The 14,603-nt window shown below is 36.4% G+C and overlaps 1 protein-coding gene across 2 annotated transcripts in view; it reads right to left on the bottom strand.

The window, feature by feature from the left end:
• The window catches only part of SCAF4 (SR-related CTD-associated factor 4), a 57,267-nt gene that overhangs the window by 7,358 nt on the left and 35,306 nt on the right, over positions 1–14,603 (bottom strand). Inside the window, exons 13-19 of one of the 2 annotated variants that reach the window (XM_012657397.1) lie at positions 13,734–13,834; positions 13,247–13,360; positions 12,251–12,407; positions 10,435–10,592; positions 7,953–8,118; positions 7,778–7,864; positions 7,430–7,621 (exon numbers count right to left, since the gene is read on the bottom strand). In XM_012657397.1, the coding sequence (XP_012512851.1) occupies positions 7,430–7,621; positions 7,778–7,864; positions 7,953–8,118; positions 10,435–10,592; positions 12,251–12,407; positions 13,247–13,360; positions 13,734–13,834 (975 nt within the window). The remainder of the gene's footprint in view (positions 1–7,429; positions 7,622–7,777; positions 7,865–7,952; positions 8,119–10,434; positions 10,593–12,250; positions 12,408–13,246; positions 13,361–13,733; positions 13,835–14,603) is intronic. The other variant, XM_012657398.1, reaches the window with a different exon arrangement.

Below are 14,603 nucleotides of genomic sequence, written 5' to 3'. Positions count from 1 at the left end.
CTGCCCCTATATAAAGTCTCCTCAGAGATGTTCAAAATCATAATTGTATCCATTTCTTCACCTCTCATTCTTTCTTGACTCTATACAAATTGGCTTTTGAACCCATCATTCCAGTGAAACCACTTTTCTCGATGTCTCCAAGAGCCTTTATTTTGCTAAATACAGTTGGCAAGTCTCTGCTTTCTTGATCCACTAGTGTCATCTGATGGTTCTTCCCTCCCTATTCCCTGGGACTGCTCTTTACCTGTTTCCATAATACCTCCCTCTACTTTTGCATCCTGGCCCACTGGCTGTGCCTTCTCGGCATCCTTTGCCGGAGAGACAGCGTAGGATAGTGGTTAAAAGCACAGGCTCCCACTGGAGTAAGGCTATCTTGAATTCTAGCTCTGCTACTTGTAGCTCTGTGACCTTGGGAAGGTTGCTTCATCTCCATATGCTTCAGTTTCCCCATCTATAAAATGGGAATAACCTCAGAGGGCTCTAAAGCTTAAATGATTAATATATACAAACTGCTTGAAAGAGTTTCTGGCACATGGAACTACGTATGTCTTAGTTCTCAGCATAATATTCTCAACTGCTAAATGTTGGAGAATTTTTGGGCTTGGTCCTCTTACTAATTACCCTCCTTAGGTAATCTCACAGGCTCTTGTGGCTTTAAGTATTATTTTTATGCTGAGGACATCAGAATTACTTGTTTACTTGACATCTGCACCTGGGTATCAAAGTTAAAATATCCAACATTTTAACTTGATATCTTCCCTCCAAACCTACTCCTACAGATTTGCACACTTCAGGAATGGCAATTACATTCTACCAATTGCTCAGGTAAAAAACTTACGTCATTCTTGATTCCCTTTCTTTCACGCTCTATATTTAAGTAAGGCAATACTTAATACTCAGACTCCAAACACGTATCACCTCCACTGCACCAGCCCAATGCGAACCCGCTCGCATCTCACCTGCGGCAACAGCATCCAAACCCATCTCCCTTTCCACTCTTACCAACGGACTATCGTCTGTTTTCTCTATAATTGCCACGGTAATCCTTTAGAAAACACGAATCAGATCATGACACAGTTCAAAACCCTACTCCACTTCCCATCACACTGTACCCTCCTGACCCTCAACAACCTTCTCTAAACTCACCTTCTGCCACTCTGACATTTGCTCCCCCAGTGGCCACCCCTGCCCCGTGACTCCTCAACAAACTAAGTTCCCTCTCAGTTCAGGCTCCCTTACTTTGGTCTTCCCTTTACCTGAACTGCCTTTCCTCCATATTTACATGGTATACTCTCTATTCAGGTTTCTCCATCCATGACACCTCCTCAGCCGCTCTGGCCATTCCATTTAAAATAGCACATCCTACGTTACACTCTCAAATCTTCTATCCTGTTATACTCTCTTCATAGGAATATGTCCATGTGAAATTATTAATTTACTTATTATCCAAGTCCCTACTAGATTATAAAATCCAGGAAGAAAGGTTTTTTGTTCATCCTGGCATCTCTAGCACCTAGAAGGGTGGCTGGCACACACCATACTGAATAGATATACGCTGAAAGTACGAGTGAATGGTGCTTGCAGAGGTGATGAGCAAACAAGGTACCTCTCAGGGTATAAGAATAGAGGCTACAAGTTCCAGGTCTCTCCGCAGGGTGGTGAGAATCCTTCCACTGTAAACCTAGGAGGACTTAAACTTTGAGAAGGCTGCATTTTTCTTTCAACCTCCTTTTCTGTTCCTAGTTGTAGTTCCACCTTTTTTGACTTGATACCAACAGAATGAGTGTCACTGTGGCAGTACGCATGAATTTAAAATGAAATTTTCCCACGAGGAAAAAAGATTATCAACCATTCTTATCTTTTCCACCAATGCCCAAGGATTCCTAGGCATATATCTAGGAAATTTTTTTTTTTTTTAAATCAACTGTTTTCCCTTTGGATTTCAGACCTGTAGAAAACTGAAATAATAGAGTACAATCAACACATTCATCTCCTTTGCCTGGAGTCACCAATTAATAACATTCAGGCATATTTATTTTGAAAACACTCCTGAATGATTCTTACAGTAGGCACTGTGTTCTGAGAGCTGGGAAGGATGGAAAAATAAGGAGCTAGTTTTCAAAGAATAAGAAAAAGCACATTTCAGATTGTATTATACATTAAGATTATATTAAAAATCACGCTTAGCAAGAGAAATTTGAGTTTTCAATAATATATAATGCAGGTATACTGAGATAAAATGGATAAAAATATCTATTTTTAGCATAAGTGTAAACATGTTTTGATAACATCTGATATATGAAAAAAAGAATTTTAAACAATCAGAGATGGATGATTATCTTTTAAAGGTGACTCCCTGGTTTTTTGCAATGTAATGTACAATAGGCTCTGTATGATCAATTTCCCTATAGATCATTTATATTTGCTCTTTAGAATTTCAGTCTGTATACTAGTAACTAAGTATTTACTATAACTGACAAAGCCTAACGGTTAAATTAAAAATTTCACTGAGTCAATAAATTTGAAATTTACAGTTAACCTTCTATTACCGAATGAGATTATCTATAAGCAATTTTATGTTCAATGTTAGCTGGAAAAAAATCTTACCTGAAATTCTTCACAGCAATCCTTGCCTATCACAATCAATTCAGAGCCCAGAGTTTCTGCCCCTTCCACCTTACTCAAGATGTCCTTCAGAGATTTAAATTTAAGACACTCTTCAGGCTGGCATTCTATAGCAGCCTAGGAAGTAACAGCCCAGTAGGACATGGAGACAACGTGATAAGAAAGTTCAAGTTTTTGCACAAAACTTTCCCCATGTTTTGTCTGAAGTGCTTTCTGCCTTCTGAGAAAATACAGTGTTCATGCATAAGTTCATATTCAAGGCAAATATTTGTTGTGGATTAATTGCTATTTTGAATTATCCCCTATATCCACCGAACAATGTTATACACTAAGTTGAAGGCACTATAGTGCATATTTAACACTAGTGGAACATCATGCAATATTTAGAGTACCTTTTCAAATATTTGAAAGTTTTCAAAGAACACTTTTATAGGACAGTCAACAGGTTTTTTGGGTACCAAACACCTGATATATTCTTCTAGCTGGTAATGTAACCAAACAATATAGTAAAGTTCAAAATAAAAAAAATATTAAAATGCAAAACTTATTTTTAAAAAATCGGGTATGGTAATATTTTTAAACACTACTTTTTAGAATTTCTTCAGGCTTCCTTTTAGTGTTAGTGGCTAACTAGTGCATTACTAGTGGTGCTCTAATGTTCTAATTTAAATGTTGCTAAAAATTACGAGCTACAGAAAAATCATGAAATTCTAGACAGACCGGGCAGAGAAATCCAAAGCTAAGTGAAATGACCACAAATAAAATACCAATTTTAAAACAATTACTGAAATTGCTGGTAAAATTATTCATCTTCTAGGCAGTTTTAGGGATAACTACTGCATAAAAACAAGCACATCTGTTTAAATATAATTCATAAACCAATTCTGTCCACGTAACTTCTTCAGGTGTCCATATCTGGGATCATCAACTCAAATGTCTATTGAAGCTGTGCCAGGGCTGAGGTGCCTCACACCGTTGTCTAGCAATTCAGCCTGGAGGCAACCAACTTGTGACTCTTGCTTTAAACTTTGCTAACAAAAATTACAAATAGGAAGAAATCTTACAAATATCCAACTCTTATTATAAACTTCACCATCATCTACAGTAGAGTGTGACAAAAACTGGGGGAATCTCTTCATATTGATAATTAATAAATGTATTTGTCAAGAGGAGGATTTAATTTTCCATGAAAGGAATGAGTTCAACCTATAACAGTTTTTGCTTGAAAAGATATTTTGGATATACTGGTAACACAATAGAGATAGGTAACACAAACAAACTTTTTTTTGTGTATTTTTTTATTGTTTGGAACACCAAAGGAACCCAAACTTCACATTTACAATGAACTTTTTAATAAAAAATAGGCTGTACATCATATTAGAGATACAAATTATACAAAAGTTTCTGAAAAGTAAACACAGACACTTATACAGTAAAGAGAATGAACTGAATTGCTATCATCTTTAATATTCTTTCTCTCCTAAGTGACCAACAATCGTAGAATGTTGAGTTCACCACCATTCTAGCTATTTTGATGTGTGAGATTTCTTTAAAATCAATAATGAATTATTGTGCATCAAGTAATTTTATATTTTCACATTATCAGTAATGCTAAAAGAATCAAAATCTCTAAAAGGTGAAGTTCATTCCAAATTCAGTAATGTGAGCTACATCAACCTAGCTCATTACTCCCAAACTAATATGATACAGAAAACTCTTTAAACCAAACATTCCTTAAGGCACCACACTGCCTCTTCCTAGTATAATCAGGCCTCAGTACACGATTTTTGGAGATCTGTTGAACATTTGTTTGGCCCCTACTACTTTAAAAATATTGCCACATTTCAGAAGTCAAGATCCAAGAACTCAGTTAAGTCTCACTCAATGATTATCAAGTTGTGCTATTTAAATGAAATACCACTAAGACTAACACGTTTTCTCAGTAAGCCAACTAATGAAACTTTAATATGTGTGAACTTACGACCTTGTCAAATGTACCCTGAAAATATCTGAAGTAACTATGTCAAGATACATTTTTTCCTAAAAAGTTTGCTTCCTCTTTCTGCCAACAAATACAAGTTTAAAATGAATTACAACTAAATAATTACATATATATTTAGATGGGGGTCTTGCTATTTTGTCTAGGCTGGGCTCGAACTCTCTATCCTCCTGTCTCAGTCTCCTTAGAGTAGCTGGGGCTACAGCCGTGTTCTACTGTGCCCAGCTAATACAATTTTAGAATTGCAAAGTATAAATATTCTTCTCTAGGTGTTCTAAATATCATCTATGACATCTCTTACCTGTAATAAGCACCCACCCTGTGTCAGGTGTTTTATATATGTTAGCCCACTGAATCCTCATGACAACCTAGTATGTCATTTTTATTCCCCTTTACAGATGAGGACACTGAAGTTTAGTATCAACTTCTCTGCTTAAAGTTTTCTGGTCAGCGTAACATCTCCTTTTACTTAAAAGAAAACACGTGAGCACCAAGAGGAAATCTGAAAGCACCTTAGTCCTAGCATTCTATTACTTGGTTACCCCACCCTAATTACTGATCCTTTAGTACTATAACATGGCAATGTTGATTACTACATTCCTTTATCAAAATGATGAAATTGTGGTTAGTGTTCTGGATAAATCCTCCTTTATTTGCATACACACCTAATTTCTCTAAAAGGTCAAAATTCCCATCATGTTCTATTCAAGACTACTGACTCAAGGCACATGGAAGGCTTTCTTTCTTCTGGCTGGAACTACTGCTGGATTTTTGTTAAAAGTGTTTAATAAAACTTATCATTTTTATTTTATGTCAAATTTTAAACCTTTCCAAATGTGGAAAAGTCTTCCATTTTTAAATTTTGCTTCAAAAGTCACAGAGATAATCATACGAGGTGAAATATGAACAGCTCTGCATTGAAAACCACTCATCCATCTACCCTTTACTCATGTAACAAATGTCCCTCTCTCCTGGGTCTGTCCATCTGGGGGTGGAGAGACAGACACCCAGATATGTCAGTTAATAATAAATGTAAGAAAGATTTGGGATTTAATTATTTTTCTAGCAGTGTTTAGCTTACTAAGTGTATTTTTCCAAGCTTATCGACTTCTGTGTTTTGTTTCACATATTGGACACAGAGGATAAATTTATGGTCAGTGGTGATAAGAAATAAAGAGCAGGGTCTTCAAGACCTAAATGTTAAATCAGAAGCGGGCTACTTACTACTCTTCAGGGTTGTTTGAAAGCAGCGGTTATTAATCTCTTGAAGAACATGAAACCTTTTCACACTCATTCAATAAGTTTACTAAGCCCAGAAAAAAGTCCAAATACATGCATTTTTTACACAATTTTGTAAACAGTCTCAGGTGGCCTAATATCCATGGACGGTGGACTAGGAAATTCATTTCAAAGTCAACTCATAATCAAGGGTATGTGTGTGGGGGGAAGAAGGGAGAAACGTGGAGGGAAGGGGTCGATCAGCAAATTCTATCGAATTCAGATTCTGTGATTCTTGTGCAACCCTCTTAATACGAAAGAAAAAAAGTGTAACAAAACAGATCCAAAGATGTTAAGGCTCCCTGGTTGCTAGTCCAATGTTCCCTCTACTATATGATTTTCATTAGAATGTAGACCTCTCAAGCAACTTCATTAAACAAATTATTTCCCATCTTTTACGGTAACTACATTGCTACATTACTTGTGATAAATCTTAATCCCAAATCTTCTTTTACCATTACTCAATCTGTGTACTAAGGGAAATAAAATCAAGTTTATTATCAGCCTAAGCTCAGTCTTGGGGAAGGCAAAATACAATGTGCCATTTTAAAGCAAATTGATTTTTATTATAAATGTGGTACATGCACAAAATAAAAAATTCCAATACTGAATGGTACAGGTGAAAAGTAAAAGTCCTCCATCACAAACCAATGTCCCACAGTACTACCTCTCAGAGGTAACCAATGGGTTCTTTCCTTAAAAAATCTCAGATTATGACAGCAAATGTGCATACACATATACCTCTGAAAAATACAAGGGGCTCACAGGACTAGAAGACTATAACATGCAGGAAGTATTAACTCTCCATTAGGAGAATCAATGTTAATTACACTTCGCAATACCACTTCAAACATAACAAATTATTAATTTAAAAGATGGTTTACTATAACAAGTATGTGATATACTTATGACTTAAGCAAGTAAGGGTAAGCCCCTTTAGAGATAGAAACAATTTAAGTCACACCTCCCTTGATCACGGAAGTGAAGTTGTGGGTAAGGAGTAGAACAGATAAATTCCAGCAGGAGAAAACTGAGGGGTGAGTGGGAAAGCAGTACCTCAGGCTGTGCAACTACCACTCAGAAAACAATGCCATTTTATTGCAATGTATCCAAGGTGATTTCTTTGCCAGCACACAAAGACTGCTACCAAAGTCCAGGGGTTTCAAGATTGATAAAAATTGGCTCAGACAGAAAAACCTGTTGTCAAAGAAATCTCTTCAAAGGCTGGTAAGACACTAGGGTTATGTCAATCATGGACCCCGTAGCAATTCCTTTGCATAGAGACTACTTTAATCATTTTTCTATACCAAATTAAGATATGCAAATCCAAACTTTTATTCAAGACAAATAAGCATGATTTCATCTTTGAGGTTACCTCTTGGTAAAGACCAAATACACGTATTTAAGAGGAAGAGTTTCCTCAAAAAAAAATATCGGTCTTGGAGAGCATTTTACCAAAATTTGCATTGTTTTTAAAAAACCTAACTTGACAGGGGAAAAAAACTAATGATAAAAAAATCAACTTACCAAGAAGTGAAACAGGCTGGGTTACAGGAGGGGTGGGCAGATTCGTGGGTGCAGCAGGTGGCACAGCAGAGCCATACATTTTCACACTGTCACCAGACTCGGCATTTCCTCTAGCCCCAGACACCACTGTTGGAATGGGATTTCCAATAGATAAGTCTTTTGTAGTGTCTTCATTTATACCAGCGATAGCAGCTAAGGAATATAATTATATCAACATGTGAAGCTGAATAATTAATCATCTCCCCGGTCAACATTCTTCTGCCATACAATAGACCCTATTACTGGTTCACTTTCCCTCCTACCCCCAGCTCCAAAGGACAAGTGAACACAAAGGCAAAACATGCTTACAGTTTGGGATGCTTATTGGTGGAGTGTGAGGAGGAGGAATGGATACCGGTGGAGTTATAGGAGGTGGGGGTCCAGGAGGAAGAAAACCTAGGATAAGAAAAATAAGGTCAATTTATGCTGTACACCACTTCATTAAAGGCTCTAGAAGAATGTCTTCTCAAACAACTTAGTATACCTGGTGGTAAATGCATTGGGTTGAATCCTGGGCGCAAAAATGGTGGAGGAGGAGGGGGAGGAGGAACACCAGGACCAAAGCCCGGTGGGGGAATTCCCATAGGGGGTGTGAAAGTGGGTGGCTGGAGAGCACCAACTACAGGAGGACCTGGCTGATGTGGTGGCACCTAGAAGGAAAGAAAGAAAAAAAGATGAAACCACCTTCCTATTCATACAGTGAGTATATAGCAAGAAAATATCTTATTGTTGAAAAAAACAGATGTTTCTAAATTTGTGATTAGATCAATAAATTTTATTAGGTGGCAGGCAGTAGTTAACCTGTACTTACACTAACTGACACAAATCAAAGTTTTGCTCTCTACTTTATGAAAGCAAATTCGCATTATATTTTATAAGCATCTATTGGTGTTCTGATATCACATGATACATTTTAAAATGTTCCATATCAAATAACTTTGGGAACTACAGCTCTAAGAAAGGCTATCCGGCAAGTGACACAGTGGTGATCACAGGTCCTGGTCCCCTCACCCCCTCCACAGTGTGACCTTGAATAAGCTATTTAAACTCTAAAATGAACAAATGTCAACCTCACATAATTATAGGGATTAAGGGAGTTAATACATATTAAGTTTGAGTACCGGGCACTTAATAAACACCCAATAAATACTACCTTCTTTTTTGTTTTAAAAAGATCAATTTTAACAGATTAGTCAGGTTTCTTTAAATGAGAATGAATGCTGATATACACTGAATTTTGTCTGGAACCTGTACTGGAAGGACATATCCAAATGGCCAACTAAAGAGTTTGCCAACATGGGGTGTCCATTTAAAAGATATCACAGCTAAGTATTGTACCCAAAGCATGTAATTTTCTCCTTATATTGAGAAAATCAACAGACTACATACCCATTTTTGTGATAGCTCAGATTTATCTGATTCAGATTTAATGTGAGAAACTGAGGAAAGTTAAGTATTGAAAGACAAGAAAAAAATCTAGTAGATCACACATAGAACTATGGGCCAAGTACTTATAATTTTCACTAAAAGGTTATTCATTATTCAGCTATTATTATGTAACAGAAAACATCCTGAGCACTTAACATACATTATCTCATTTAATCCTCAAAACAACTCTGACATAGGAAGAACTCCAGACCCAAGGCCAGGAAAGAAAAAAATGCAAGTTAAAAAAAATGTGGAAATTTATCACTGATCAGTTTGAGCATCTCTCTTTTGTTCAGAAGATTTAGGGATACAAGTGGTTTTTGATTACATGGACAAACTGTACAGTGGTGAGGTTTGGGCTTTCGGTGCACCTGTCACCAGAATAGTGCACACTGTACCCAACAGGCAATTCTTCATCCCTCACGCCCCACCTCCAAGAAATTTGCACATTTATAGATAGGAAAATGAAGCTTAGATGTTAGATTACCCACCCAAAGCCACACTGCTTGCTGACTATAAATAATGGAGCTGGAAATCAAACCCAGTTCTACTAGAATCTGAATTCTTTCTTTTGAAGTAATATTAGTAAGTTGGTTGACTAGACAGGAAAGACTTTATATAAGAATATATCTTCTTCTGGCCGGGTGCGGTGGCTCACACCTGTAATCCTAGCACTCTGGGAGGCCGAGGCTGGAGGATCGCTCAAGGTCAGGAGTTCAAGACCAGCCTGAGCAAGAGCGAGACCCCGTTTCTACTAAAAATAGAAAGAAATTAGCTGGACAACTAAAAATATATAGAAAAAATTAGCCGGGCATGGTGGTATATGCCTGTAGTCCCAGCTACTTGGGAGGCTGAGGCAGGAGGATTGCTTGAGTTCAGGAGTTTGAGGTTGCTGTGAGCTAGGCTGACACCACAGCATTCTAGCCCAGGCAACAGAGTGAGACTCAGTCTCAAAAAAAAAAAAAAAAAAAAAAGAATATATCTTCTTCTGTGACCAGGTGTTTAGAAAAAAATTAAATAAAATAAAAAGAATATATCTTCATGTTAATTGGCATTCAACTTACAATTTACCCATTAAATAGATAAGAATCATCCATTAAAAACATTTCATAATGGTAGCACCCAAACTGAACATTAACAAACTCCCTTTCCATCAAAGGAGCTGCTTTTTAGGTATTCATCTCAGTTCTTTCAAAACATAAAAGTCCGTGAAGAATGAAGATCCAGTAAGAAAAAAAGGGTAGGCAGAATATATGAAACTCTAATAGGTTCTCACTTCATGTCTAGTACATTATAAAGTAAAACACTGGATAATCTAGACAGATGTAAGGCAGCATAAATTTATTCTGCTTCTATTAATATTCAGGAAAAGAATAGGTTAAAGAGTTTATAAACAATAGATCTGCCAAAATATGAAAAATATGGACATTTATGTACTCATGTTTTTGATTATGAATCTAGACATACATCTATAATAAGATTCAGAAAGGGATCTTCCAGACCCTTAAAAGTTTAAATAATGTCCCAAATATTCTCACCTGTGGAGGTGGTACTGTTATAGGTGCAGGAACAGGAATAGGAGGGACAGGTACAGGTAGAGGTTTAGGTATGGGTGATACTGGTTCTGTGTGTGAGGTTTCTGCACCTCCATTTTGAGCAACTTCATTTTCAGGCTTCTTAGGAATTCCTTTCCAATCTGTAAGAGTTAAATAAATTTAACAATAAGAGTTTACCATTTTCAGTTTATAACTTAAATCTAGAAATGAAAAATGCTGATTATAAAAATAACAGCAGCCTGATTATTAAAGATATTTCTATGCTGATTTTATAAACAGTAATTATTTAAATTAATGAATAATGGGAGAAAACACGTAAAAGAATGCTTGCTATGTGCCAGGCACTGTCCTAAGCACTTTATTTATAGTAACTTATTTAATTCTCACAACCATCTACAAGTAGATATTATTTTCATTATACAAACAAGTAAACATAACTCGCCCAAGGTCACATTCCTAGTAAGTGTGGCAGGGATGGATTCAACCCAGACACATCTGGTTCTAGAGTCTATGTTCTTAACCACAAGAATGTATTGTTTGAATAAAAGTATTTAAAAAAAGGGAGGGATAATGAAACACCCAACATTTCCTGAACAAATTTTACTTAATATTAAAGAATAACTTAGATAACCTTCCACCTCAGAGATTCTCTTGTATTCTCTACCTCTTCAATAAATCTTTCCTGGCCAAGCTGGCATTTTAAAATATTTATGCCCACAAATACCTTCAACTTCTTATCTTACATATTTACTTTAGATTGCTCTTCTGGACATTTAAAAATTTCCAAAGAAATTATAATGAAGCATTAGATTAAAACACAATATCAAAGATCTATTTGATTCATTAAATTTCACCATGAAAAATTCTGCTTCAACTTGATTTTATCTCTTGATAAAAATCAAGATTAAAAAAAAAAGAAAAATTGGCCGGGCGTGGTGGCTCATGCCTGTAATGTTAGCACTCTGGGTAGGAGTTCCAGACCAGCCTGAGCAAGAGTGAGACCCCGTCTCTACTAAAAATAGAAAGAAATTAGCTGGACAACTAAAAATATATAGAAAAAATTAGCTGGGCATGGTGGCACATGCCTGTAGTCCCAGCTACTCGGGAAGCTGAAGTAGAAGGATTGCTTGAGCCCAGGAGTTTGAGGTTGCTGTGAGCTAGCCTGACACCACAGCACTCTAGTCCAGGCAACAGAGCAAGGCTGTCTCAAAAAAAAAAAAAAAAAAACAGAAAGAAAAATTGTACTTAAGATCTACTTAATTCTGTAATTAATAATTAACCTTATAATCAGAAATTATTTTACCTGTTTGCATCTCTTCCACTAGATATAAACTACCTGAGGGCCCAGATCACACATTTGTCTCATTCCCTACTCAATCCTCCCTTTATAATTGAGAGACTGGCACACAGGGGGTACTTTAAAAATTTTAAAATTCAGGCCAGACATGGTGGCTCACATCTGTAATCCTAGCACTTTGGCAGGCCCAGGCAGGAGGATCACTTGAAGCCATGAGTGTGAGACTGGCCTGGGCAAAATGGCAAGATCCTGTCTCTACCAAAAATAGAAAAATTAGCTGAGTGTGGTGGTGCATGCTTGTAGTCCCAGCTACTTGGGAAACTGAGGTGGGAGGATCTATAGTGAGCTATGATCACGCCAGCCTGGGTGACAGAGACCCTGTCACAAACAAACATCCTCAAAAATCACTTCCTGATGCAAATAATAAACAGGACATTTGATTTGTCATATGTACTACCAAGCAAATAAGTGAACTATAAGAGAAATTAAATACTACTTTACCTGGGTTAAGTGTATCACTGTCCAACATTCCTCCTTCACAAAAACTCTCCAGTTCCTCAGGTTTGACTTTGTCCCATGGAATATAAGTAACACCAAGTTCTACATCCCAATACTGCTTATAATCTGCCTTTATTCCTTTGTTTAAGGCCCAGGCAATCTATTTCACCATTAGTGGAATATAAAAAGAAAAGAAGGAAGGAAGAAGGTATTAAGTTTTGAGAGTTCACTATCCTCTATAATTCTATTCATTCTCAATTGGGCAGCCAGGGAGTAATCTGGATTAGCTATCCCTGGATCTCATTCAAAGCCTTATTCTCACTATGGAACTAATTACTTTATTCACACTTTTTCCTAGGATGAAAATTTCACTGGCATTTGCTCCTTACCAACTCCCACCCAACCCAGTCACCGTAAAATTCGATGTTTATCAGTGTAAGGCTGAAGTTCCCTGAACAGCCCAGCATACTGGGGATCACTTTTGAAAGTCTGTGGGTGCCTTGTAATCACTCAGCATTAGATAAAATCCTTTGGCGGTACAATCCAAGGGTAGAAAAGGGTACTAGGACACTGAGGCAATACCAACTCTGGCTCCTTAGGGAAGAATGCTCATGTACCTGCTATATCTTTTTCTCTCTCTTTGGTGAATATTTTTTCACAGTTAATTCTGAGATAGCAAAATTTAAAAATAAAACATGGAATATCCAAATTTTTTGAACAAGACAAAACATATCACTAAATGACATACTGAAAGCACTAACTTAACTAATATACCTTTGATGAATGCATCTACATTTGAAAAAAAAATTCTACCTTGAATTTAACATTTAAAATTTTATGTTAATTAAATGGTATAGTTCTTTTAAGGGGATAACCTCTTAAAAACAAAAGATGCATATGAAAATTCCCCAGTATAGTCACTTCTAAGCCCTAAATCATGGTTTTTAAAAAGCCACATAATAATTACATATTTGTAAAAAGTGAATTATAAAACTCTACCTTTATGGATTTCTGGTTCACTTTATAGTTTCCTCGGCTCAGTTTCTGCAGGGCACGATAAGCATCTTGCCTATGAACCATAACGATATAGGCACAACCCCTGGGAGGAATCATCTGCTCCAAAACATTTCAATATTACAAAAGATTACAACAAAATTGAAGAGCAACCAGATATAACACCAAGTAACCAGTCCCAACATCCCCTTACCTTTGGCCACTGCTCTATAAAGGTTAAATTCACTTGGAAGTTTGCAATTCAAATTTGGTCTCAACTGATAATTGAATCCTCCAAGCTTTATTATATAAAAAGACTTGGTTATCCAACAAATGTTAAATGTAGAGAATGTTAACATGGAACAGAACATCTAAACTCTAACTACGGCAATAAACCTGGGCAAATGGTAACTTAGATCTCAAGTTCTTAATTTCATAAAATGACATTAATCACATCTGTCCACTGTCATTAAATAACTGAATAAACACTCACATTAATTGATTCGATAGGACCAAACTCTTCCAAGAGACTGGCAACATCCTGCTGAGTAGTCCTTTTGTCCAGCTGTCCCACCCAGAGTGTAGTACTGCAAACTTAAAATAAAAATAGCCACATTAGATAATGAGGAGCACAGTGCCTTATGCTAAAAAAATCATTACACAAAATATGTATGAGTTATATTATGATACCACAAGTTTAAATAGTAAATCCCACATACATTTTTAAAACTCTAGAAAATTATGATAGTATTTCTAGAAATAGAACCAGGATAGTGAAAGGTATGTAAGAGTGAAAAAACAAATGGCCCTTTTGTAGATGGATCTAAAGATTTCATCTATAAAAACTGAAGCTAGAGAAGAAATAACTTGCCTAGAGTCACCCTGCCAATGAACAGCAGAACTAGGACTTGAACTCAAGTCCCTTGATTACCAGCCAATTCAGTGCTTTGTTAACTATATGTGGCTGTCCTTTTCCAACTCTTGAGAGTTTATGGTTTTTCTTTTATGCTGTATCCTAGGTAATAAGCCTTACAGAGTCAGGAATTTTATACATGCCCCAGTCATATTATGAATTAAAATCTTAATAATCTTAAATTACTGTTTTATATAAAAAATATGTCTAACACACATTACAAAACATATTCTAAAGACATCTAATGAGATTCAGGGGATAATGCCAAGCTAATATATTCTGTAAATTATAAATCTTTATATAAGTCAGAGTGTAGTAATTGTTCATTAAAAAACCCATTTCCATTGTGTACAGGAGAGCTAGTTAATGAACTTGTACTATAAAAGTATGTACATGCTATCACTCATCACTGTTAGTCTAGTTCACTCCTTACTGCTGCTTTATAGCTGG

The sequence above is a fragment of the Propithecus coquereli genome, unplaced genomic scaffold (genome assembly GCF_000956105.1).
Source record: "Propithecus coquereli isolate 6110/MARCELLA unplaced genomic scaffold, Pcoq_1.0 Scaffold54, whole genome shotgun sequence".
NCBI lineage: Eukaryota > Metazoa > Chordata > Mammalia > Primates > Indriidae > Propithecus > Propithecus coquereli.
This window is presented reverse-complemented; position numbering and strand designations above follow the sequence as displayed.